The sequence below is a fragment of the Mastigoproctus giganteus genome, chromosome 5 (assembly GCF_048544385.1).
Source record: "Mastigoproctus giganteus isolate SK-2022 chromosome 5, ASM4854438v1, whole genome shotgun sequence".
In the NCBI taxonomy this organism is placed as follows: domain Eukaryota; kingdom Metazoa; phylum Arthropoda; class Arachnida; order Uropygi; family Thelyphonidae; genus Mastigoproctus; species Mastigoproctus giganteus.
Window position 1 is genome coordinate 119290084 of NC_143579.1, and position 27931 is coordinate 119318014.

The 27931-nt window shown below is 34.5% G+C and overlaps 1 protein-coding gene across 2 annotated transcripts in view; it reads right to left on the reverse strand.

Annotated features, from left to right (window-relative positions):
- SMC3 (structural maintenance of chromosomes 3) overlaps positions 1-27931 on the reverse strand; it is a 616656-nt gene that overhangs the window by 488821 nt on the left and 99904 nt on the right. For both annotated transcript variants that reach the window (XM_090374164.1, XM_090374163.1), the window contains exon 9: positions 11779-11859. In XM_090374164.1, the coding sequence (XP_090230290.1) occupies positions 11779-11859 (81 nt within the window). The remainder of the gene's footprint in view (positions 1-11778; positions 11860-27931) is intronic.

A 27931-nucleotide genomic window follows, 5' to 3' on the forward strand; every position in this document is an offset into this window, starting at 1 on the left:
GTTCGAAATCCATAAACCGCTGCAAAGGAATGAGACTGCACCACATCTTAGAGACAACCATTTTAAGCCTCGAGAAACGCTGGAGTAAAACAGTGCAAGTCCGTGTGGCAACACCAGAAACCAGTTTAATGAATAACGTGCCTTCACTCGCCTCATTGCATGCATAACTGTATACGTTATGTTCAAAAATTTTAGTTGATAAAGAAACACGAATGTTTCGAAAGCTCCTATGTATTTATAGTTAAATAAATATATGATTTACTGGATAAATACGTTAATATTCTTTTAACCATGGAATGGTTAAAATCCATAAACTGTGTTTTGGGCCATTTATTATAGTAGTAAACTTGATCTTACTGTATTTGCAATAATAATAGCGATAGCTGGAATTTTGTGGGTTTTCATGTTATGGCAAGATGTGCTTCCCCTTCCTCTTTTCAATCATATAAAAAACATACAGCGGTGGACAAAAAAAACTGCATCACTTGTGAATTTTGCAAATAATGTGTTTTGTAATGCATTGTGGTTTACAGAAATCTTCAAAATGCATTTTTTTGATGTGATATATATATATATATATATATATATCTGTGAATGAAATCCAATAAAAAGACTCCACCTAATATACCTAATTGACCTAAATATCTTCCCAAAGGATAAAATGATTAAATTAATGGAAATATGAGAAATCATGTAAATGGCAATCATGAGAACCAAACATACATTTTATTGAATTTACATGTCATTTCAGTTTAAATTTACATTTAAACTGAAATTACATATTAACATAATAGTATTATGTACCGTAAATCAGCAAAATAAGTCCTCAATATTTTGTTGTTCCTCCTCAAGCTGCAATTACAGCCTTGCAACGATCTGGCATAGGTTTAATCAACTTCTGGATATATATGGTTGGACGATAATAGTAATAGAGGCATATGATGCAAGAAATCAAGCGCATGAGCTTATGTAGCAATGTTGGTGCATAAATCATTATAATCTTTAGCTTGTACCTCTTAGAAATCTTGAGTATTAGTCTTCACACCCTTGGTGATGTACATTTTTTAATTCCAAAATGTTGTTTTTAAAATCTTTATGGACCAGAAAGCCAACTCCACCTTCACTCCTTTCACTGTTTCCATTGGTGTACAGATTTCCACTTGATAAACTTATAAGTGATTCATTTCTTCTTCTTGTTTCAGCCAAACCGATGATATTCCAATTCACATTTTCTAATTCCTTTTCCAGCTCTAATATCCTGTCTTCACCAATGAGTGATCTTACGTTATAACAGGCCAAGTTCAGTTTCCGTGCATGGCAGCCTGGTCGTACCCAGAGATTTTTAGCACCCTCTACTTCCACTCTGATCCTCTTGCTGCCGTAAGAGGGAGAGTAAAAGCTGCTGGGCACTGAGGGCAATTTCTTTTGTCGTGCTGTCATATGCTGGAGGGTTTGGTCTTTTCCTCTTCACGCTGACCAGGCATCTTGAAGAGAACCACTCTACATGTTTGTTGCCACCTAAGTGACGTAACAGGGCTTACCATCGAGAAGGTGTGCATGACTGGATTTTAGGGAGGCAGGCCAACCGGACTTCTCCTAAATCTTCTGTAATAGAGAGATATTGGATCCATCAGTGTTTTAGGCTGAGTGTCTGATAACACACACAGGATACCTGTTCCCCTCTAAGCCCCCAAAAAGTGAACTACTCTTAATTAATTTCGCTGATTTTAAAATGAGCTCTTGATGCCCACTGTGTCCCTATGTAGGTCAGTGTTTTAGGCTGAGTGTCTGATAACACACACAGGATACCTGTTCCCCTCTAAGCCCCCAAAAAGTGAACTACTCTTAATTAATTTCGCTGATTTTAAAATGAGCTCTTGATGCCCACTGTGTCCCTATGTAGGAGGGCAATATCCATGCTCTATAATGGGCAACATTACACTATGTTAAATAAAATGCTGTGAGCACTAACCAACTGAAATAAAATCAATTAAAATAATTGTAAATTGTAAAACATGCGTAAAAAAAAAAAAAAAAAAACATAAAATTACCGCACAAAAATATACATCTTTTGTAATTTTTTTTTTTCCTTTTACACATATTTTTGCAATTCAGCCATATATTAATTATTTTAATATGATTTCATGTTAATAATTTTATTCATTATAGTTAGCTTTTACAGCAGACTTTTTTAACCATCTCAGACTTTTTTTTTTTTTTTTTTTCATTATTATTATTAATACAGGTAACCCTGTAAAATCTAGTACTTTGAAATATTGAATTTTACCTTTTTTTTTTTTTTTTTTTTTTTTTTTTGGGAGGGGGGGGGGAAAGAAAGCAAGCTTATATAGCATCAGCAAGTAAGAGAAGCTACTCAACTCATTTGTCCATCCAATCTAATAACAGTTCCCATGATATTTTCAAACACTAATATCTTTGCAGTCAATTTTTGTATGTAGATTTCAAAAATAATTCTTAAATTTCACATCATGTCACACTTTTCACATACACAGGTTTTTTTGTTTACACCTAATATACCCTGGTGTTCAAAGAAAGTGCATCACTTAGGAATTTCACATTTCTATCCCTTTTTTGCAATGGTGTTACTTTAATGACAAGCATCACAAATAGAAATATAAACAAAAGATAAATAGCTAAGGCAAAGCTAAGTAATATTTGACAGGTACTCTCAAAATATTCCAAAATGAGCATTTGCAACCTTTATACAACAGTTTTTGTAAACACAGCAATTCTGAAATGTTATCAGAAGCCCTCAACTTGCTTCAGTTTATCGTTTTAAATGGTTGTTGTTGTTATTTGGTTTTTAGGAGCATTAGCAACTAAGGCCATATTGCTCCGGGAATATGCGATGGGCATTCCACATCCTCCGTATTCGAGCCCGGTCTAATCTTCTTGATTAGACCAAGCTCGAACCCCGGTCTAATCAAGAACCGTGTGCTACGCACTGCTGCTCCTGCCCACATAGCTACGGAGGTGCCATTTTAAATGGAAAATGAAAATGAAAAGTTCAACAGGTGCAAACTAATATTTAGTTGAACCGCCTCTGGCCCTGATGACAGCAGCACACAATTTCTGATGATAATCAACTGATAGTTCGTGGTTCCAAAAACGAATTATGGCTTTCTGAAGTTCACGTAGGGTCTTTGGTTTCTTTCTGGCAACTGTAGATTCCACACAATGCCAACAGTTCTTAATAGGATTCAGGTCCAGGCTGTTTCCTGACCAGCCAAGAGTTGTAATGGACCGTTCTTCCCACCATTTTTTCACCTGTTACAAATGTAAACACATTACTGTTGAATTTCTAATGCAGAAATGAAGCTAAAGTAACTACAGAAGTGCCTAATTACACTTTTCACCCGATGACATGGAACAGAGTCGTCCTGAAAGATGCAGTTACTTGGCAGGTTGAAATGGTCTCTAATGGTTGGCAGCAATTTGCCTTCCAATACAGCTAGGTATCCAATTGGCACTTACGGAACCTTTTATCAACTGCAGGTGACCTACTCCGCGATATGAAATGCACCCCCATATCATTTGGCTGGTAGGGAATTTCACTGTAGACCCCATACAGTCTGGATGGTATTCTTCACCACATTTACGGCAAATCGTTTGTCTCCCATTAGAGCCATGCAGATTGAATTTCTTCTCATCCGAAGAAATAACTGACTTCCTCTGCTTGTGGGTCCCTTTGACATGCTCATTACATCAAATTAATCAGGCCTTTTTTATTTTTTGTGTGAGGAGGGGCTTTTTCTTAGGATGACGGGCTACAAGTCCATTTTTGAAGAGGCACCTTCTGACAGTTACTGCACTTGCTACCACTCCTGTACGTTCTTCCCATTCTCTTTTCACCTCAGATGAAGAAGCTTTACGGTTTTTAAGGCATAAGCACTTCAAAACGTGGTCCTGTTTTGGCATAGAGACTCGTTTGCATCCGGTTCCTTTTTTCCTATCAGCAGAACCAGTATTCTTGAGTTTGGAAAAAAATCTACTCACTGTCGACTGATTACAAGACACTCTGTAGGCATTTTAACAGGAAGAACATCCTTCCTCACACAAAGCAACAATAGCACTCTTTCTTCATGGCATCAACTAAACGTAATTCACCATTCTGACACAAGCAAGAATTGACTGCAACTCTTGCAGAACATGCTTATATAGCTGAAAGTAACAGCTGATGCAATCTGTAAGAAATATTGCCATATACTTAAGTTATTCGGACGACAATTAAAATTTTAAGGGGTGATGCACTTTCTTTGAACACCAGTGTATGTACCTTACTACAATTTAGGGAAACCAATAGAGAATAATAATAATATTATTCATAAAATTGTACAAGGACATGATTTCTGCTACAGGCAACCAGAGGAAACATATGATACTGATCTGTTGTGTTACCTAAAAAAAAAAAAAAATTTTTTTCATGTGCTCATAGACAGCAGTAAGGTTGGAGAGGGTTCAACCTTGTCTGTCTGCCCGCACCCCCGTAACAGGAACACAGTTTTAGCATGAATAAATTAACAGTTTAGCTGAATACTATTGCATACTGTTTGTTTCTTGTGTCTTGCTTAGCATTATACTGTTAAAATGTTTCTTCAGAAGGAAAAGAAATAACTGAATCACCCTGACACTTTCTACTATGTGTGTGGATAATTCACAACAAAAACTCAGAGGAAGAAATTATATAGAATATTATTAAACATTCACATTCTTCATACTTTGGCTGTGATATTGGTGACTGGGACAAAAATTGAGCTCTACATATGTGCTGTATCACCTGCAGCACAAATATGAAGACCTGGCTAAGTATGAAAATTAAAAGTATGCCTTTTGCTACTCCCTTGATGTGGCAAAAACCATGCAACCACATTGACAATTACTATTTCTGCATGATAAAACATCAGGAATGCCCAGAAAAATCACACCTAACCGACTATCCTAAAATACCACTACAACAAGGCCTGTTCAATCAGTAAATTACAAAGTCACATATTTAATTAAGCAAGAAGAGTTGAACTTAGTTTGTGATTTAAACTTATCTAGAGAGCAAGCAGCACTTCTTGGTTTTAAGTTATAACAGCAGTTACTTGAGGCTAGAACTAAAATTATAGTATATTGAAAATGTCACACAAAGTGTTTTTCAAAATATTTCATTACATAAGAAAGAATGTTTCTGTAAAAATGTTAGTCTTTTGAATGAAATGGCATCGAACATAATCCTAATGAATGGTGCATATTTATTGATGAAATGAATATGAAACTATGTCCAAGATCCTGAGTGCAATAAAATACTGTGACTTTGCTTGGAATGTCTGTGGTAATCTTAGGTGATTAGATTACTCACTGGACTACAGGGAGGTTTCACAAAATGCTGTTGTTGTCTATGTTTGTGGGACACTCATTATACACTGCACAGAGAGAAGAGGGTGCAATTTTTGCCAGGGAGAATTAACATAAAATATGTTACATGGTTGAACATAGAAAGGTTCTTCTTCTATCTAAGCATATAAAAGCTTGGTTGTTGTTATTTGGTTTTTTAGGAGCATTAGCAACTAAGGCCATATTGCTCCGGGGATATGTGGTGGTCATTCCCTGACCTTTCCGCATCCTCCATATTTGGTGGTCACGGGCTCAAACCCTGGTCTAATCAAGAAGCGTGTGCTTCGCACTGCTGCTCCTGCCCACTTGACTACGGAAATGCCATATAATAAAAGCTTGGTTTAATGAAGATTTTGTTAAGGTACTGCACCTGATGGAACTGTTTCCTTCTGGTAGCAGCATCTACAAAATTTGAAAAAAAAACTATAAGATAGCGAACTAGCAGCCTGGATATTGTCTAAAACAGTTGGATTTCTTGGCAGAAGGAAAGAAGATAATCATGAATCTCTGGTGCTAACTTAACTGCAATGTTATAATAATATGGGCTGCCAGATCTCTTTGAAAATAAAATTTTCTCCATTCCCATTCCAGATTTTTACCTCAAAATTTGGGAGAAGTAAGTGATGAGTAAGGTGAATACTTTCATCAGGACATATCTAGAATGAAAAAACAGTACCAAAGAAGTTGTGATACTGCCATGATGGAAGATTACCTCTCATTTCTTCAGAAGGAAAGTAAAATCGCAAACATTTCTAAGGAAAGCGAATGCGTGTAGTACATTAAGTATTTGATTAATGCATTTTAAAATGAATAAGAGCGAATTTTTAGGGTAGCATATGTATATATATTTTTTAATATTTGGAATTGATCATTCATTATGTTAATAAATTTTCAGTATAACTTTTAAAGCAGATGTGCCAAAGGAACCAGCCTTTAACATTTAAGTTTATATCTCATTATGTGCATTGTCTGAGACAGAGTAAGGATACAATCAGCATTTGGTTCACTCACTCCATTTAAAGCCTTAAACATTTCAGTGAGATCTCCTCCTTACATGTGCCTAGTTTCAAGATACAGCAATTTGCAGAACTAAAGTTTTCACGCTAAGAGTATCATTTTGCATTCTTTGACTAACTTTTTTGCATTTTTCCGAATACATTCAGAGACCATCCTTCTTAAAATGAGGTGTGCATACCTGTATTCAAGATGTAGCCTGGCCATTACCTTATATAACAGGATAATCAGCCCCTTGCCCCTACTGGAAAAATTCCAGTATATCATTGACGGAACCCCATGTGCTATTCTAGCAGACAAGCTGCTAGAATAGCAGACAAGAGAACATTATGTCAGACTATACAACTATCCCTAGGTCACTTCTGTTCTCTACCACATTAACTGTGGTACCACCTAATTAATCCTGAAATAGCATATTAATGCTATTTCAGGATTACTACTATGCAATACTCATGAATCACTTAAGGTTTCCTTGGTGATTCATGAGAGGAATGAAGGCATACTACTGCAACAATAAACCTCAAATGCCATTGCTCAGCACATGGTATTTAAGGCAAAAATTGGCATGTCGTATTTTTGCCTTGTTGCAGTAGTATGCCTTCATTCCTCTCATGAATCACCAAGGAAACCTTAAATCATCTACAAACTCATATGATAAGATTGATATGTCTTTATCAATATCATTAATAAATAACAGTAAGGGCACACAAATCTGAACAGTGTGGACTTCCGCTTAATAACATCAGTCCAAGAAGGGTAGTGCCTATTTATAACAACACACTATCTTCTGTCATTCAAGATCCTTTTATCCATAATGTCACACTTCTCCAATTTATAGAGCAGTCTTTCAATTGGAAGTGTCAAAAGCTTTACTGAAATATAATTTGATCTCAAAATTATTTTTTGCATCTAGTTCCTTTGTTACTGTATCGTAACAAAGATTTAGATTGGTCACACAAATCACCTCCCCTCATACAGACAAATCCATGCTTATTTTCCCACTGATTCTATTTTCCCCTGAAACAGAAATCAAGCTTACGGGTCTGTAATTAATCACATTGCCCTTGTTTCCCCCCCCCCTTGTAAATAGGAGAGACATTTGTGCATCTCCAATCTACAAGGTTCTCCCTGAATCCAGGATGCTCTCATAATTATGGCCAAAGGTTTGCTTACTTCTTTTGCCACATCTTTTAATACTTTATAAGTGGACAGGCTCCATCAGTCCCATGTGCTTTATCTACTTTTAGTTGCAACAATCTCTCTTCTACTTCCTTCTATTATCACAAAGTTATTTAACTTACTGTTATTACTTGGTATATTACTGGTATTCCTATCCCTAAAATCTTCAAACACAAATACAGAAGCAAAATATTTACTGTTTGTTAGCAACATGAACACAATCAACGGTTATGCCAATCATATCTAATAGACCAATTTGGTTTATCCCTTTGTTCTAGTGTTAATACAAGCAAAGAATTCTTTGCTTGCATTAACACTATGTATTTAACTATGGGCATTAATAGCCAAAGACTCGTCATAATCTGTCTCAGCTTAACTAATCCCCCCCCCCTTCTTTTCCATGGGTCTCATCAGGTTGTCTGACGTCCATTTAGGACTAAGCCTTAAATAATATCTCTTAGTTGATATAAAAAGTCTAGTAGTTTCTATGATTACTTCTCTGAATGCTTCCCATTTAGGATCTGCAGTTGGTATAACATTACCAGGTAGTCCCAATTAAAAGAAATTTCTGAAAGCAAAATCCTTTATTTTGACACTCAATGGTAGTTATATCTTTATGTAAATCCCACACCAATATATTATGGTCACTGCTGCCCAGTAGTTCCATTAACTGGATAAGATATGAAGAGTCAATGCTGATAATCAGCATTGACCCTTTCATCACCTCTCTAAAATGCTGCCGCAATAACAGTCATCCGATAAATCCAAAAAGTTCTGGTTATGTGTGAATGACTAACTCACAAGATCCAATCAAATTCTGAAAAGTTAAAATCCCCAAATTATAAGCCATTCTAATTTGCTAGCCCACTCTATCTGTCCAATCATTACACCCATAACAGACTAACTGTCAATTTTGTTTTCCCGGTGTTTACATTGTGCCAACCTGAGTTAACATTCCACTGGCCACCTGCAACAAATTGGTGCACGGCCTTATATTCGATGTGCTTCTTAACTAAGGGCACAACTCCCCCACATCCTGTTTGTTCTTTCTGTACATAGTGTTCTCCTCATTCAAAATCAGCATCCCTTATGTCTGTGTGACACTGTCTCCAATATCCCTACAATGTCAATATTTAGTAACTTAACCAATACTTCAGCAAATTTGTTTACTAACTCATAGAATATGTATACAAGAAATATATGTACACAATATATTTCCTGTTTCCCTAACAAGTCAGGGACAATAGCTGATTTCTCTGAAACTAGTGCATTCTGCTTTTGGTTGTTGTTATTTGGTTTTTAGGAGCATTAGCAACCAAGGCCATATTGCTCCGGGGATATGCGGTGGTCACGGGCTCGAACCCCGGTCTAATCAAGAAGTGTGCGCTATGCACTGCTGCTCCTGCCCACCTGGTATGGAGGCACCCCCTGCTTTTGGTGATGATGCTACTGTGCTGGGCATCTGATTGCTTGATGAGTCCTCATTTCAATTCCTTTGAGGGCATCATATGATCAGAATGCTGAATGTCCTTAATCCCACCAAATTGTTTACATTGGAAACAACAACATGTATTTACACCACATTTCTGAATGTTGTATTTCTTATGAATAAAATATTACTTCAAAACCATATGCTCTAAATAAACTATTTTTACTTTTGAAGTATGCATATTTTGTCATTTTATTTATTTATTAATTACTGATTTAAAAGTTGATGTTTAGGCAAAATGAAGCAGAAATTATTATTTATACATAACAGAAAAGCTCGACATTTTTTAATAATACAAATAATGATTATTTTGAAGTAATTTTCATAGATATTCATCATATTGAAATTTCGTGGATCCCTAAAAAGTTCGTTATAATGGAATTTTACTGCAAGAAATTTGTTAACCAAGGAGAAAATTAAGTTAGATTGTTTTATATTATGTGATAGCTACGTTATAAATCATGTTTAAATTATTATAAATATACAGTCTATAGACTTAATAAAAACACTTAATATATTATTCTTGTTTAATTATTAACATGTAAAAAGTAACCATGTTGTATCTAGGCTGTATTTCTGAACGTTTCATTTCTTACAAATAAAATATGATTTCAAAGCAACATGCAATGAACAAAATATTTTTTACTTTTGAAGTATGCATGTTTTGTCATTTTGTTAATTTATTAATTATTGATTTAAAAGTCAATGTTCAGGCAACATAAAGCAGGAGGAATTGTTATTTATACATATTGGGAAAGTGCAACATTATTTATTTATGCAAATAATGATTCTTTTGAAATAATTTTCATAGATATTCATTACAGCAGGCCACCGTTATAACGTGGTTCGCTTTACGCTGATTCGCTATAATGCTGTTCTTATATTATAACCCATATCTGACTATAACGCTCTTTTACAGATTGCCTTTTTGGCATATTTAACGAAATCTTTTCATTTGATGGCATTGATAGCTTGAAAATGAATAGCAAAACAGCATTAAAACGTTTCCCACACCGATTTGTGAAATTTTCTCGCACGCTAATTTAATTGCAGTACAGTGACTTGTTACGTAGTTCCGAGATCAACATTTTAAAAAAATTATCACGTATATTGCTTGTAATATTTGCGTTATATGCATTTATCCGAAGTCTAGTCATCACTCAGTACAGTATTAGACACCGTGCGTAATGGACAGTTTACTTGAACATTGTATCATAATTAATGCAACCAATGCAGTTACATTTTCGAAGAGCTAATAATGACCAATAGGAATGAAAGAGCAACAGTCTGGGCGCAGTACGAAGACTATAAATGTAAGAAAAAGACTGAATTTGAAAATTACATTAGACATTTTGAAGCAAATCGATTCCGGTCAACGACAAACGGATGTGTGCCATAATTTAGGACTTGCAACTTTAACTGTAAGAACAATTATAAAAAAAATAAAGAATTCATTTTAGAAGGGGGAAAGATAGCTGTTCCACTGCAAGCAACTAGGACGGCTATTAGGATTGAAATGGAAAGACTTTAATTTTATTGAAGATAATATATTCCAATGCAGAATTCAGTTAAGTTAAATATTAGAGAGAGAGAGAGAGAGAGAGAGAGAGAGAGAGAGAGAGAGAGAGAGAGAGAGAGAGAGAGAGAGAGAGAGAGAGAGAGAGAGAGAGAGAGAGAGAGAGAGAGAGAGATTAGCAAATATGATGATCTGAAGAAAACTCACCTAAAAAAAATGTGGAACCATTTAAAACTGGTAAGGGATGGTTGAATAGATTTAAAATCCAGGGAGAAGCCCCTAGTGTAGATCAAGGAGCTGAAACTTTCAAAAAAGAACATGTTAAAATTATTGAAGAGGGGTATTATGTGTTATACTTCTCAACAAGTTTTTAACATAGATGAAGCAGGACTTTTGTGGAAACGAATGCCTAAAAGAAGTTTCACATTGAAAGAAGAAAAAACATGCCAGGTTTCAAAGCGGCGAAGGATCGGTTCACTTTATTGTTGGGTGGTAACGCTGCGGAGGATTTAAAATTAATACCCCTTTTAGTTTATTTGGAAGAGGGCCAAAGTTCAACCCAAAATCCACACATTTTTCATGATTAAATTCATCAATTAAATTAAATCAATTAAAATCAATTAAATTCATTATTTTAACTGGAATTTTAAGTTCACTTTTGATACGTAAGTAGTTACCACATAATTATATACGTATGTAATGCAGAATATTTTATATATACAAATATTTTAATATTAAATATTTTGACCGACATCTGTGCATCTTTTCACTACCGTTTATTATTGATTAGGAAATATCCTATGGTACCAACTGCAACTCACAAATACATATGTTTCCTTATGGGAATGTGGCGCTCGCTTAGCACGGATTCACTTAGCACTCTGTTTTTCCGGAACGAATTATCAGCGTTAATCGGGGGTCACCTGTATATTGAAATTTTGGTACAACAAAAAAAAAATTCATGGATACCCAAGAAGTTCGTTGTAACATAATTTTACCATATGAAATTTTTTAACCAAGGGATACGTGAAATTCCACTCCTGCCCTAAAAAATCATGAAGACTACACTTCATCACCTCTGCCTGTATAAGTGATTAACGAATCTCTAAATTTCACAACTCCATGATTACATGATAAGATTACAAAAATTAAATATGAATTTATACACTATGTAACAAACCTTAATTTGATCTGTTGCATTCTGCAAACTCTCCCTTAATTTCTCTGTGACTGAACTACTTGTCTCTCGACGTGTTTCCAACTGTAAACCAGAAAGTAACATAAGTAGAATAATTACAAACAAGAAAAAATCTTGTTTACTCTAGTGCATTCTAAGTAATATATCTAAACTGTTCAATAAAGCAGCATAATAAACTGCATATTATCCACAGCGTAACTCGGAAATTTTTTTTTTGGCTGGTGCAGCATAAGCCTCAGGCTTCCTTGCACCATATAGCTCATAATAATAATAATAAAGGGAAGCTATTCGATTTAAAATCAACATCATAAAAAATAAAGGGAAGCATCATATTGGACACGCGAGTAGTACATGTTAAGTTTTTTTTCAATGGTTAACCACAGGTAACTGAATCAGCGGATACCGAATCAGTGGATATGGGGGCACAACTGTACTGTAATATGTACATACTAACTAGTTGATATTTCTGTTCACTGACATTTGGGGTTAAAATTTAAAACAGCGTAACAGTAAAAAAGATAAGCAATCAATAACAAAGAACATGGTACATGTAAATTGCAACTAACACAATACGCACAAGTGAGAATGGGAGTAACAAGTTACACGGCTTAAAAAATATGAAGAGAAGATTCTAAAAATTTATTTGTTTTTTATATGATTGATGATTTCATGGAAGGGGAAACACATTTCACCATAATAACGTAAAATCCCACATAAAAAATACCTAGGTGTCGGTATTATCACAAATTCAATAAGATTGAGTTTACTATCCGTTTATAATAGGTTGCACTAACAGAAAAGCCCAATAAACCAAAACCTGCTAATTTTTTTATTGTTTTATTATTGTGACCTCCAAAAATCCGAGCAGACCATGTAGTATGGTTGGAGACAATTGTAGGGTAATCTCGAGTGCTACAGTCTCCTGCCCTGATTAAACGGCATGTTGTAAATTAAGTGAAGAAAACTCTATTTTCTTTATTAGGGTCTGTTCTTTAAAGATATGTCCCAAATAAACGGCTGCTCCGATTAACAGGTGGCCCAAATAACCAAAATCCACTGTATTACAAAAAAATAAAATAAATTTTTAAAAAATTTGAAGCTGAAGTTATCTAAATTCAGACTTACTGGAATTATTATTTGACAACCACATCAATGTGTCAGCATGGTGTTTTATCCATCCACCAAGCATTCTCAATTCAGAAACTGTATAGTTATCACAAAATTTTGTGGTACCTTCCCGCATATTTAAAAATGCATATAGTTCAATTTAAAAATATTTAAAATTTTTGCAGTACCGTTCTCCATAATTTAAAATGTAAATAGTGTAATTAAAAATGACATTGTAATATGGTTAAAAAACACTTGAATGCCATAATGTATGTAATTAGATAGTATGAAACAGAGCTGTAATACTCAACGTAACGAAAATATTCAAAAAATCGTTTTTGAATATTTTCGTTAATTCTTTTAATTGCGTTAATTTGAATTTTAATTGTTTTAAATTGATTTTGAATTGTGTTAAATTGATTATTTAATTATTTATATTTTACTTTAATGTACCGGTAAGTTGTCGATTTTTTCGTTTTTTCCGTTTTAATTTCTGGAGGGTATCATACGGAAGTGTTCCACGTACTATATTGAGGTAAACTCCTCTTATTAATTTACTAGTAATGTATGTAATAAAAGCAAGAATACCAAATTTGCACATTTTCACTTTTAAACACTATACTGCCCAAGAAGACAATTTTTCTGAATATATTGTGTTTATCTATTTCAATTTACGTCATACCAAAAGAAATGTTATATTCTCGAAAATGGGTGGACACTACAAATCATGTTAATTACAAAGAACCTGCTTTACAAAGTATAAATTAAATAAGAAAAGTTATGACTGCTTATTCTTTACCAAAATTAAATTTGTTCGCCTCGAAAATAACCATATTTCAGAAGATTTCATAGGTGCATATTTCACAGAAAGAATAAAAAAAGAGTATTTAAAATGGAATAATTTTTACAGACTACAATTAAAATTGCTATCACAATTATTGCTGCAAAAAGATTCATTGTTAGTATCAACTTCACTGTCATTTATAAAAAATATAAGTGGGTCCACCATTCTCTCTTCACTCATATCATCATCTTTGACTTAATAATTATTTTCCAAATCTTTCACATGCCATACAGGACAAGGTTTCTTAAACTGAAAGGTGAAATGCAATGTGCTAGCATCAGCAAAACTATGGACAGAATTTCCGGTCAATGGAAGGTCATTAATATACAAGAGGAAAAGAGTGTGAGAAAAAACTGAACTTTGGGGAACACCAGCATTAGTGGAGAAGTTAGAAGACAGAGAGCCATCTACCATTATCTGCAGTGAGCGGTCAGAGAGTTCTTCTAAACAAACTTCCATCTTATGGTTTGCCAAACAGTTGGCAAACCATAAGATGGAAGTTTATTTAGAAGACCTTTATGCCAAATACAAATACAATCAAAAGCCTTTGAAATGTCAGAGCAACTGCTTGAATTTCACCAAACTCATCTGTTGTAAACCTCATTTCTACTTTTTTTTTTTTTTTTTTTTCATAATATGATTTCACTTTTCCCTTCCCTTCTCCCTCAAGAAATTTGCACTGCAATGCTAATACAACTTTTGGAGGTCTCCTATGAAAAAGAATAATGTTTATAATATGCTAAAGAACCATCTTAAGAAACCAATTATTGGAGTAGGTTGTGCTGCTCATATAGTGCACAATACTATTCAATCAGCAGCAGATCAACTTCCTATTCATATTGAGGGCCTCGTAGTCAAATTTATAGTCAGTTTTATATATTTACAGTAAGGGTGGAGTTATTAAAAGAAATCTGCAAAAATGCAAAGGTGGAGTACATGCACTTGCAAGGATACAGTAAGACCAGATGGCCTGTTTTGATGCCTGAGATTGAAAGGGTTTTAAAATTGTATTCACCTCTAAAATCATATTTCTTATCCATTGACAACTGTCCAAAGATTCTGCTAAGTCTTTTTGAAGACTTACCAGTTTTTTTGAAAATACAACCATACTTCTCCCACAAGTATGGTTGTATTTCATGCACAGAAGGCAGCAACAATTCACAGTGCAGTGAAAAATACAATTATGGACGTTTTTGAAGAGATAAACGATTTAAAATTCAAATTAAAAGAAAGAATGGATATGCAGTATCCACCACTCATTGCATGCAATCTGTTAATAAATTTAGAAGGAAATCGTTGCTCCAAAAAAATTACTTCATTTCCAACGTGAACAGTTTTTATTGGTTTGTTTGTTATTTGGTTTTCAGGAGCATTAGCAACTACGGCCATATTGCTCCGGGGATATGCGGTGGTCATTCCCTGACCTTTCCACACCCTCTGTATTTGGTGGTTACAGGCTCGAACCCTGGTCTAATCAAGAAGAGTGTGCTACGCACTGCTGCTCCTGCCCACCCGGCTACAAAGGCGCCAGTTTTTATTGGAACTGTGTCCAAAATTTAAACACATTTTCAATATATTGATTGTGTTAGATGGATCAACCTTATAAATTGCATTAATTGGCAATGTGTGTAAAAAAAAAAAAAAAAAAAAAAAAAAAAAAGTTTACAATACATTTCAACGTACAATAAAATGAATTTAATTGATGTGAATGTAGAAGAAAGTGGGCTTTTTGACAAGATATATTTAAAAAAATATGCTGATGATTCAAAATTAAAAGAATGGAATGATGAAAGAATGCCAACAGATATGAGGTGGTCAAAATATTTAAACATTTTGAAAAGAGTAATTGGATTTGCATTATGTTTTTCGGAAACCAATGATGCAATGGAAAGAGTTTTTATGGTAGTAAATAAGTTGTGGATGTTAGGAAAAACACAGTGACCATAGAAATGCTGAAAGCAATACTACAAGTTAAGTGCAATTTTGCTAATTCTTGTGAAGAATTTTATGAAGAAATAGCAAATAATCAAGAATTATTTTAACATTATTAATTATATTTAACCCCAGGGGATCACATCTGGTGAGTATGGGCTTGGCACACCCAGTGTCCTGAGCTGGATATCATCATTCTTCTCTTTCTTGGTGATTCCCTTCTGCTTTTCTTTCTCTCTCTCTCTCTCTCTCTCTCTCTCTCTCTCTCTCTCTCTCTCTCTCTCTCTCTCTCTCTCTCTCAGGGTAACTCTTTTTTTTTTTTTTTTTTTTTTGGCTGGTGCAGCAAAAGCCTCAGGCTTCCTTGCACCATATGGCTAATTATAATAATAATAATATAACATTAATGCATTAAAGACTTAAGCCTCAAGCTGCGAAAGAGATTAGACTATGTATATTTTAGTGCAATTGCATCATTTATACACAGCTAATTATAGATTAGAAAATTTGCAATAGCGGCATCGTTTAAGTTACATCTCACATTGTGAATACCTTCACGAAGAAGGGCCAAATAGCCCTGAAACGGTGCCGTCTGGGTGGTGGTATCCACTGAGAATAAGTAACAACAGTCTTCTCCTTTGGAGAAGGAGAAGACTGTTGTTATTTATTCTCAGCGGAGAAGGAAATTTGAAGCGTTACTTATTCGAAGTAGTGCAATGTCATGGCAACTCGTTGTGAAGGTATTCACAATATGAGATATAACTTAAATGATGCCACTATTGCAAATTTGCTAATCTATAATTAGCTGTGTATAAATGATGCAATTGTACTAAAATACACATAGTCTAATATAAAATTATTGTTAAAAGAAGTATGTATTTTTATTTTTAAGATTTTTTTTTTTTTTTCAGACAAATACCTATATAATATAGGTATTTCTTTGAAATGAAACAAATATATGGAAAAAAAAAAATATATATATATATAGCGATTTATTATTTTTAAGAAGTGTGATTTTTTATTTTATAACTTATGTTCAAAGAAGTATATCTATTTAATTTATATTTTGTATGTGAATATTTTTTATAAATAAAAAAATTTTTAAAAAATGTGTGTGTATATTATTTGTGGGGGGAGGGGTTGTAAAATCAATGTCCCGCATGGAACACTAACGCTCTGGTCACTTTACATTAAGGACAAGTTGCTAATATGGATATCATCATTCTTCCTTTTCTTGGTGATTCCCTTCTGCTTTTCTCTCTCTCTCTCTCTCTCTCTCTCTCTCTCTCTCTCTCTCTCTCTCTCTCTCTCTCTCTTTATCAGGGTAACTCACAATACTTTTTTTTTTTTTTTTTTGGCTGGTGCAGCAAAAGCCTCAGGCTTCCTTGCATCATATGGCTAATTATAATAATAATATAACATTATTGTTAAAAGAAGCATGTATTTTTATTTTTATTATTATTATTTTATTTTATTTTTTTTTTCCAGATAAATCTATATAATATAGGTATTTCTATGAAATGAAACAAATACAGGTGACCCCCGCTTAACGCTGATCATTCGTTCCGTAAAAACAGAGCGCTAAGTGAATCCGCGCTAAGCGAGCGCCGCTTTCCCATAAGGTAACATATGTATTTGTGAGCTGCGGTCGGTGCCATAGGATATTTCCTAATCAATAATAAACGGTAATGAAAAGATGCACAAATGTCGGTCAAAATATTTAATATTCAAATATTTGCACATATAAAATATTCTGCATTACATACGTATAATTATGTGGTAACTACTTGCGTCTCAAAAGTAAACAAAATTCCAATTAAAATAATGAATTTAATTGATTTAATTTAATGGATGAATTTAATCATGAAAAATGTGTGGATTTTGAGTTGAACTTTGGCCCTCTTCCAAATAAACTAAAAGGGGTATTAATTTTAAATGGCCCGCAGCGTTACCACCCAACAATAAAGTCAACCGATCCTTCGCCGCTTTGAAACTTGGCATGTTTTTTGTTCTTTCAATATGAAACTTCTTTTAGGCATTCGTTTCCACAAAAGTCCTGCTTCATCTATGTTAAAAACTTGTTGAGAAGTATAACACATAATACCCCTCTTCAATAATTTCAACAAGTTCTTTTTTGAAAGTTTCGGCTCCTTAATCTGCACTAGCGGCTTCTCCCGGGATTTTAAATCTATTCTACCAGTTTTAAATGGTTCCACATTTTTTTTTAGGCGAGTTTTCTTCAGATCATCGTATTGGCTAATCTCTTTCTCTCTCTTTTTTTAATATTTAACTTAACTGAATTCTGCATTGGAATATTATCTTCAAAAAAATTAGTCTTTCCATTTCAATCCTAATAGCCGGTCTAGTCCTAGTTGCTTGCAGTGGAACAGCTATCTTTTCCGCTGCTAAAATTAATTCTTTATTTTTTCATAATTGTTCTTACAGTTAAATTTGCGAGTCCTAAATTATGGCACACATCCGCTTGTCGTTGACCGGAATCGATTCGCTTCAAAACGTCTAATTTAATTTTCAAATTCAGTCTTTTTCTTACATTTATAGTCTTCGTACTGCGCCCAGACGTTGCATTTTCATTCCTATCGGTCATTATTAGCTCTTCGAAAATATAACTGCGTTGGTTGAATTAATTATGATACAATGTTCAAGTAAACTGTCCATTACGCACGATGTCTAATACTGTACTGAGTGATGACTAACTAGACTTCGGATAAATGCATATAACGCAAATATTACAAGCAATATATTTGATCATTTTTTTTAAAATGTTGATCTCGGAACTACGTAACAAGTGACTGTACTTAAATTAGCGTGAGAGAAAATTTCACTGAGCGTGGGAAAATTTCTCAAGTCGGCGTGGGAAACGTTTTAATGCTGTTTTGCTATTCATTTTCAAGCTATCGACTCCATCAAATGAAACGATTTTGTTAAATATGTCAAAAATGTAATCTGTAAAAGAGCGTTATAGTGATCTGTGACAGCGTTATAGTCAGATACGGGTTATAATATAAGAACAGCGTTATAGCGAATCAGCGTAAAGCGAACCGCGTTATAACGGGGGCCTGCTGTATATGGAAAAAATATATATATAGCGATTTATTATTTTTAAGAAGTGTGATTTTTTTATTTTATAACTTACGTTCAAAGAAGTATATCTATTTAATTTATATTTTGTATGTGAATATTTTTTTATAAATAAAAATTTTTTTAAAAATGTGTGTATATTATTTGTGGGGGGAGGGGTTGTAAAATCAATCTCCTGCATGGAATACTAACGCTCTGGTCACTTTACATTAAGGACAAGTTGATGCTATGGATAAAACGATGGTTGAGTGCAAGAAAACAGACAGAAATGGCAACAGAAGTTTAACATTGACAAATGCAAAGTAGTGCATATGGGTAGCACTAACTCCAGAGTAACAAACCAAATCTGAGTCGAACTACACTTTCATTTTCCACAACCTGAGTTGAACTACCCTTTTTCATTTTCCACAACCTAGTGGAACTACACTCATGGTAATGGGAAGTTAAAAATATCTGGGAGTAATTGTGCAGTCAGATGTGAAGTTCTCTGAACAATGTAGACTGGCTGCCGGGATAGCTCATGGGGTTTTGTTAATGATATACAGGAATTTTGCTAGCAGGGATAAAGAGGTGCTTATTCCATCGTATAAGGCAATATCCGGGCCACATCTGAAGTATTGCATACAGGTCTCATTTTAGAAAGGATGTGGAGCTGCTGGAATGAGTACAGAGAGGGTTAGTGAGGGGAACAAAGGGGTGTTCTTACCAAGAGGTTTCAGTCTGCAAACTAGGCACCTGCGAGATAATCTGATTGTGGTGTTTAAGGCTTGGAATAGATTCAGAAAGCTCAATGCTGATGGATTCTTCATCGTGCTCAGACCACACACGAGGGGACAAAAATTCAAACTAAGGACGGATGGTTGCAGAACAGATGTGAGAAAGTTTGCCATTAGCTAGAGGGTGGTTGATTGGTGGAAGAAACTTCCATCTGTCGTTGTGGAAGTTGATAGATTAAATAAATTTGAGGATGGGAATGAATAGGTGAAATGAGAGGTGCGTCATGTAATTTTTTTTGCTGATGCTGTATAAACTTGGTTTCTTGCATCATTTTGCCACTGCTAACCTGTTTTATCTTAATAAAGCAGATAAAATATTAAGATAAGTAACAGCTTGTTTATCAACTAACTTAGATAACTCTTTCTTATATGTAATTATATAATATTTGTAAAAGAATAAGAGAAGTTTACCTCAATATGATACATAGAACACTTCCATATGATATCTCCAGAAATTAAAACGAAAACAATTAAAAAAATAAATCAAAATCTTACATTACAGTAAGAAATAATTAATAATTAAAAATCAAATGAACACAATTAAAAATCAATTTAACGCAATTAAAAATTAAGTAAAAAATTAATTTAACGAAAAAAAAATGCAAAATGATTTTCCTTCCTGAAGCTGACAATGCTTTTTGACCGTATATCACAAGAATGAAAATTACCAAATAGGGGCGAGCTGGAACTGAAATAGGGATTATTTGTCTTCGCATATGTGCGTAAAATACCACGAGTCAGAGATTAGATATGGCCAGTGAACATTAACAGAATTCTCATGTAATTTAATTTCGATGGTTTCTGCAATTAATAGTCTCATATAACTAAGTAAATAATTAATTTAATTAAATTACTATGGCTCACTTAAAGGAATTGAAGGCCAGAACATACAATATTCCTGCACTTTTCAGTCAGGTAATATTACATAAGACCGGCTTTCCTATTCGGCCTATTGTTTCCTATAGAAACTCAGCATTTTCATCCTTGGCCACACATGTATATAGTACTATAAAACCCTTTAGACAGGCGATACAATTTGGGATTAAGAACTATGATACGTTATTTAATAACCTTAAGGACTGTAGGCTTGGTGGTAATGATAATTTATTCTCACTAGATGTTACCTCGTTATATCACCCCGGGGGGCTCACAGCTGGTGAGTATGGGCTTGTCAAACCCAGGGTCCTGAGCTGGATATCATCATTCTTCTCTTTCTTGGTGATGCCTCTCTCTCTCTCTCTCTCTCTCTCTCTCTCTCTCTCTCTCTCTCTCGTGCACGCACGCGCACACAAACAGGGGGTGGGGGGGGTTACTCAGGAAATTTTTTTTTTTTTGGCTGGTGCAGCATAAGCCTCAGGCTTCCTTGTACCATGTGGCTAATAATAATAATAATAATATACGAATGTAATCGTTGAATACACATTAGATATTCTTTGGGATATGTTAAATAATAACTCAATACCGATTAATTATACGAAGCTTCCTATTAAGGAAATTTTTCACTTAATTAAACTCTTAGTTGAAGCCAACTATATCACCCTTCGAGACAAAGTATACAAACAAATTTTTGATTTGCCAATGGGATAAAGCCTTAGCAGCCCCATTCTAGACTCATATTTACATTTGAGAGGGAGAATACGGATTCTAAGTCATTAAATTTTCTAAATTTCACGCTTACTTGGGACTCGAATAAAATCCAATTTAACATCTATCGTAAACCTACAAACGCCGGTATGTTTCTCCATTATAATAGCTATCACCCTCGTTCACCTACAAAAGATCAATTATCTTTAATCAATTTCTCAATACTTATAAATATTCAACAACGGAATCTGCTTCGGGCTCAGAAATACAAATATTAACCAGCAGATTCTTAAACAGGGTTACTCACTTGCTACAATAGACAGAATTAGGGTACAAGCTAAGGATAGAATAGAAAAAAATACACCAATGAACAATAGTAATATCAAAAAATGCTTTATTTCTGTCCCATGTGTTGAACAGTTGCACAAACAACTTAACAGATTCTTTAAAGATACCAAATTTAAAATTGTAGCCAGGCCAATACGAAAATTAACCAACTATACTGAACAATTGCTCATTCCTCTCCTCGTTTGCAACACAAACAAATGACCTAGTATACATTTCTTGCAGTGATTACGACTCATCTTATCAGGGTTCTATGCGGTTTCCTCTGAATTAGTAGTAGTAGCAGTAGTAGTGGCATGTGATGCAAGAAAGCAAGTGTATGAGCTTATGCAGCATCAGCCCAAAAAAAAAAAAAAAAAAAAAAATCATACCATTCTCTCCAAATGCCTGTCCAGTTCCTCGTTAAATTTATTTAACCTATCAACTTCCACAACGACAGGTGGAAGTTTGTTCCAGCAATTAACCACCTGCTGGTTAAAGGAAAATTTTCACACATCTATTCTACATCTGTCTTTTCTTAATTTGAATTTATGGCCCCTTAGGTTTAATCTGAACAAGTGGAAGGATCCCATCAGAATTCAGCGTGCTCAACCCACCAATTTTCGTGTTAATCAACATGTGGCCTCAGTTCGTACTTCTCATTCAGCAGCGTCAGAATTAGCCTTTCATGCCATGAATGACAAACATACTTTTTTATTTAATGAGGCCAAAATACTTAAGTGTCCAATGTAATTATACGAGACTATTAATTGCAGAAACCGTCAAAATTAAATTACACAAGAATTCTGTTAATGTTCGCTCACCATATCTAATCTCCGACTTGTGGTCCTTTACGTGCATGCACGAAGACAAATTACTATTTAAGTTCCATGCTCACCCCTATTCGGTAATTTTTCATTCCTGTGACCATGACATATGGTCAAAAAGCATTGTCAGCTTCAGGAAGAAAAATCGTTTTGCATTTTTTTTTTCATTAAATTAATTTTTAATAATTTTTAATTGCGTTAAATTGATTTTTAGTTGTGTTCATTTGATTTTTAATCGTATTCATTTGATTTTTAATTATATTCATTTGGTTTTTAATTATTGTTAATTATTTCTTACTGTAATGTAAGATTTTTTATTTATTTTTATTGTTTTCATTTCAATTTCTGGAGAGTATCGTACGATAGTGTTCTATGTATAATATTGAGGTAAACTTCTCTTATTCTTTTACAAATATTGATATCAATGTAGAACGTATTGAGCATTATAGCTCTGGTTCATACTATGTAATTATATAATCTACAATTAAATCAGTAAAAATATTAACTATATTACTCTTTAAAATTTCCCAGTTATAAATGCACTTCCTGCAAAACTGTTTGTATGAGCCTGAACAGATAACCATTCATCATTAGAGTTAAAATGCTTATTCCAAGGTCTTTTCTTCTTGCAAATAATGTTGGTTACTTAAGGCTAAATGATTATTAGATGCAGATAAAAATCACATCTTTATTTTCAGTCTCAGGAACTAGCTCAACACAAAGTTCAGCATCTGAACGTGGTTCTTCAATTAGTTCAGTCAGGAGAACTAATTCCTCGCTAGTTTTAGACAGTATAGCTAGCTCATTATTACTTTCAGTTACAGGATCACATTCATTTTTCCTCACTAGTTTAGTAAGATTCTTCAAATCACATAATTTTGATTTTGTCGATGAATCCAAAAAAGTTTAAAGGGGCATTAACTTTTGTTTTACAGCATACCAAATTTGTTTTGTGGCTGAAATTGATTCCATTATAGACAACTGGTGATCATCTAAGCATAAATGATTGCCTTTCATTTTCTTAAATTTTTCAGATAAAAAAGAAAGTTTATTCTAAAGTTCAAATCCTTCATATTGAACTAAAGTTTGGAATTTCAAGTAAGATTGTTTCTGAAAGCAAAAACAGTCTCAAGTTAAATTCGGCATCTAAGGGTCAACTGCCAGATTTTACAAAATGTGCTTTTCAGATATCCCTAATTCAATCAAACTATTAGAACCTCCTGAGGACTCCTTGGCCAGCTTGAGTCTTCAATAAAAATTGTCTATTAGTACGATCAATTTTATCTGAAATATGACCTTTAACAGAGAACTTTAATTCCGTTACATTTTAAGCAAATGAATAAAATGGTTGCAGATACATGTAAGATAATCACTTTTCTCATTTATGTTAGAATTGCACAGATCATATTTAGATAATTTTTTCATTCTATTCTGGTTAAAATTACTACAGCCTTTGTTTCTTCTTTTTTTTTTTTTTAAATCAAAGACAGAATCAAAATTAAAAGCAAGGAATAATTTCTCTATATGCAAAGGCCAGATTTTTGAAAATTCAGGTTTGCTGAATTACCTTGGGGATTACCTTGACTTCTAATCTCTCTTCGCATAAGCACATTACAAATATTGCTACCTCTGCATCTAAAAATATGGGTTTTTCTCTTCTCTCGGCATTACCTTTTCTTCCAAACAGCTGTTCACTCTGTACAAATCACAAATCCGCTAAATCATGGAATACTGTTCCAAGATCTGGGGCAGTGCCCCCAAAACTGCACTCAGTGTTCTAGATTCTATTCAAAAGCAAACAGTTACGTTAATCTCTGACTCATCTCTAACAAAGTCAACCCACTCTCTGTCTGAAACAGAATGTCACATAGACATTCTGTTTCTGCTGCATGTCTTTTCTTTAGATATTTCCATGGGCATTGTTCTGAATCGGCCAATGGCAAAAGTAGATGACATAGAGCAGACATCTTTTAAGGGCACATAAGGTGATATTGTTTTACAGTTGGCACTAACAATATTAAGGACAGGAGATCTGAAGATTTACTTAAAAAGTACAGGGCAATAGTGGGAAAAGGTTGTGAGTTAAAATGAACTTGATGGCATTTGCAATTCTGCCCACACAAGATAGAAGGGAATACATGTTGAGAGCCTTGTCAATCAATTTGGCCCTAGAGAGAATGTGCAAGGCTCATGGGATAGAATTTTACTCAGCATGGTCTATGCTTTTTAACGGGAGAGACTGTTTTTACAGGGATGGGATACACTTAAAAAGAAGGGGTGGAAGAATATGTGATGATGCTATGGAGGCAGATATTATTATTTAAGTAATCAAATGCAGACATTGTAGGGGTAGCGGAGACATGCTACACTCAGCTATATGTGATACTGAATTTTAATATGGGGAGTACAATGTATACAGGAAAGACAGGAGGAGTTATTCTCTTAGTTAAGAGGAATATCAAATCTAAGGCAGGGCATCCAGTTGACTTAGATGAAAGGTGCAATGTAGAGTGAGTTTAGTATGATATAAATACTGGGAAAACAAAATTGAGAGTAGGAGTGTGTTATCGACCTAATAACTGGGATGAGTATACCAAACAGCTATAAGCAGGAATAGAGTAGGCCAATAAATCAGACTGTCTTATAAGAGTGATTTTAACTTTCCAGATGCTGCCTGGAATTTGTTGGTGGATACTCACACACCAGCAAGACTTTTGTAGATTTCTTGGATGACTGTTTTCTACAGCTTTAAGTCACAGGAACAGCAGGAGGAAGCAATACTCTTGATTTGGTTATCAGCAGTGATTCTACATGCATTAAGAATCTGCAGGTAAAAGAACCACTGGGTGGCAGCAATCATAGTGCATTAATGTGAAATTTAATTAAAGAAATAACTATTGTCATGGCTTTTGCTTTTGTCAGGGTGTCTACAGTGGTCTCAGACAGTTTTTAAGTTCTATACAGTGGGACCACCTGATGATATTACAAACAGCAAATTCTAAATGAGAATCACTGAGGGAAGTAATCAATGAAGCTACTAGGTTATTCATACAAACGAAGAAATACTATTCAAGGCTTAGACCAAAATGGAAATCAGATAAGCTATTCAGCCACGTGGCAGAAAAGAAAAGTGCATGAGATGCATATAAATTATCAGGTAATACAGAGGCCTATGGTACATATAAATTAGTCTGCAATCAATCACAAAGGAGGTTATGCAAAATAAAGCAAATTATGAGAAGTCTATGGCGAAGAATGCCAATAAAAGCAGAAGAGACGTCTATGCTTATATTACCAGTAGAAGGAAAGGGTTGAACCATACTGGGCCACTTGATGTCAATGGATTTAACTCTTGATGACCCTGCTCAGGTTGCTGACAACTGAATACCATATTTTGCATCTACATTCACACCCAAGGAATTCTTTACAGGAGAGGATGTCAGAAGTTTATCAAACTCCAGCACAGAAGTAAATGACTTTGCCATAACTGAAAAGAAAGTAGAAGAAAAATTGTTGAAGCTGAACATAAAAAAGGCATCTGCAGTGGATGTTATGTTGTTGTTGTTTGGTTTTTAGGAGCATTAGCAACTAAGGCCATATTGCTCCAGGGATATGCGGTGGTCATTCCCTGACCTTTCCGCATCCTCCGTATTTGGTGGGCACGGGCTCGAACCCTGGTCTTATCAAGAAGCGTGTGTTACACCCTGGTGCTCCTGCCCACCTGGCTAAGGAGGCGCCGCAGTGGATGGGAGCTATCCAATCATATTAAGAGAGGCAACAAAGGAAGTGAGCAAACACTTAGCCATAATTATGACAGCATCATTGGATTCGGGGGAGGTTCCCATGGAGTGGAGCTGTACGAATGTATACCCAATTCAAAAAGGTGGATCAAAAGGTGACATGAGTAATTACACACCTGTCAGCTTAACATCTGGTTCAGGGAAAATAACAGAATCACTGGCTAAAGCAGTAATGCAGGATCTCTGGAGAGGAATGCGATTAAACTGCAGTCGCAGCATGGATTTGTTAATAGGCTGTCTTGTATAACCAACCTGATAGGTTACTATAATGCAGTGACCAAGGAACTGGAGGAAAAAAACAATTTTGTTATCATACTTGGATTTCAGAAGGCTTTTGATACTGCTGAACATAAAGGACTGCTGTGTAAACTCAAGAAATGTTGCATTAAGGGCAAGTTACTGCTATGCATAAAAGGATGGTTGAGTTTGGTTTGGTTTGGATTTTATTGGTGCATTAGCAACTAAGGCTATAATGCGCCAAGACCAGGATGGTTGAGTGGAAGAAGACAGAGTGGTTATCAATGGGCACTGCTCTTTATGAACTAATGTTATTAGTGTAGTTACCCAGGGTTCAGTGTTGAACCCATTGTTGTTTTCAATATTTATTAATAATACTGATGAAGGTTGATTCAGGCTTAATGCAGGGGTGGCTCATCTATAGGCACTGTGGCACCCCCAGCTATTTAAATCTAGATATTGAGTGAACGGAGTTATATTAAATTTTGTGAAGAACAATGCAACGCAATGAATATTTTTATTAACAGGACCCACATATAGTATGTGCATCCTCTATTTACAGTAATCATTTCAATAATAAACGAATAAAAACATGAAATTGTTTCCAACTTTTGAACTTTAATTAACCGTAGGCCTCACTGTATGCCAGGCAGTGACACATTTTGCAGTCCAGTGAATATCTGGTAGTTGATTCCCAGTGGCAACCAGCATTTTGGCAACTTGCCAATATACATTTTTTATAGGTGAAACGAATCAAAGTCACTGTAAAGGGCACAGTGCAGATTTCATCGTTGACCATGATGGAAAATCAAGTGACAGTGAATAAACTTCAGCAATTTAGTTTTTCACAATTATCTCTCCAAGAAAAAAATGCGATTAAAAAAGAAGACTGCCCACACCAAAGATTCAAATTTCTAAGTGGGGAATAAGTAATAATAAGAAATATATTTGCAGTTTTAAAACTAAATGATACCAAAGGAAAAGTTGGCTTTGTGGTTGTGAAGTTAAAAATGCACTGTTTTGTTTTCCATGTTTACTGTTCAGAGGTGACTTAACGTGGACAAAAAGTGGCTTTACAAACATAAACAGAATAAAAAAAAAAAAAAAAAAAACTCTAAAACATGAGAGTTTGAAGACACATATAGATAATATGATTTCACTATCTCTTTTAGGAAGCGTAAATATTAAAGAACAGCGTAGAGAGGCCTACTGACTTTCGATGTGCAAACTTAACAGAAAAGGTACCAAGAATCATGAGGTATTATCTAAAATAACAGACAGCATTAAATTTTGTGGACAGTGAAATTCCTTTACATGGACATGACAAAAGAGACGATTCTAAAAATCCAGGAGTATTCAGAGGTTCAATAAATTTTGCCTGTACATTAGATTCCAATTTAAAGAACCATTTAGAAAGTAATGCAGCATTTAAAGGCATTTCAAAAACTATTCAGAATGATATTCTTCATTGTTTACTGCAAAAATTCTGGGATGAAATAAAAAGAGAAATTAAAGAAGCTTCATTCATAGCTGTCATGGCTGATGACACAACAGATGTTTCAGAACATATACAAATGGTAACTGTTCTGAGATATGAACTGAATGGAG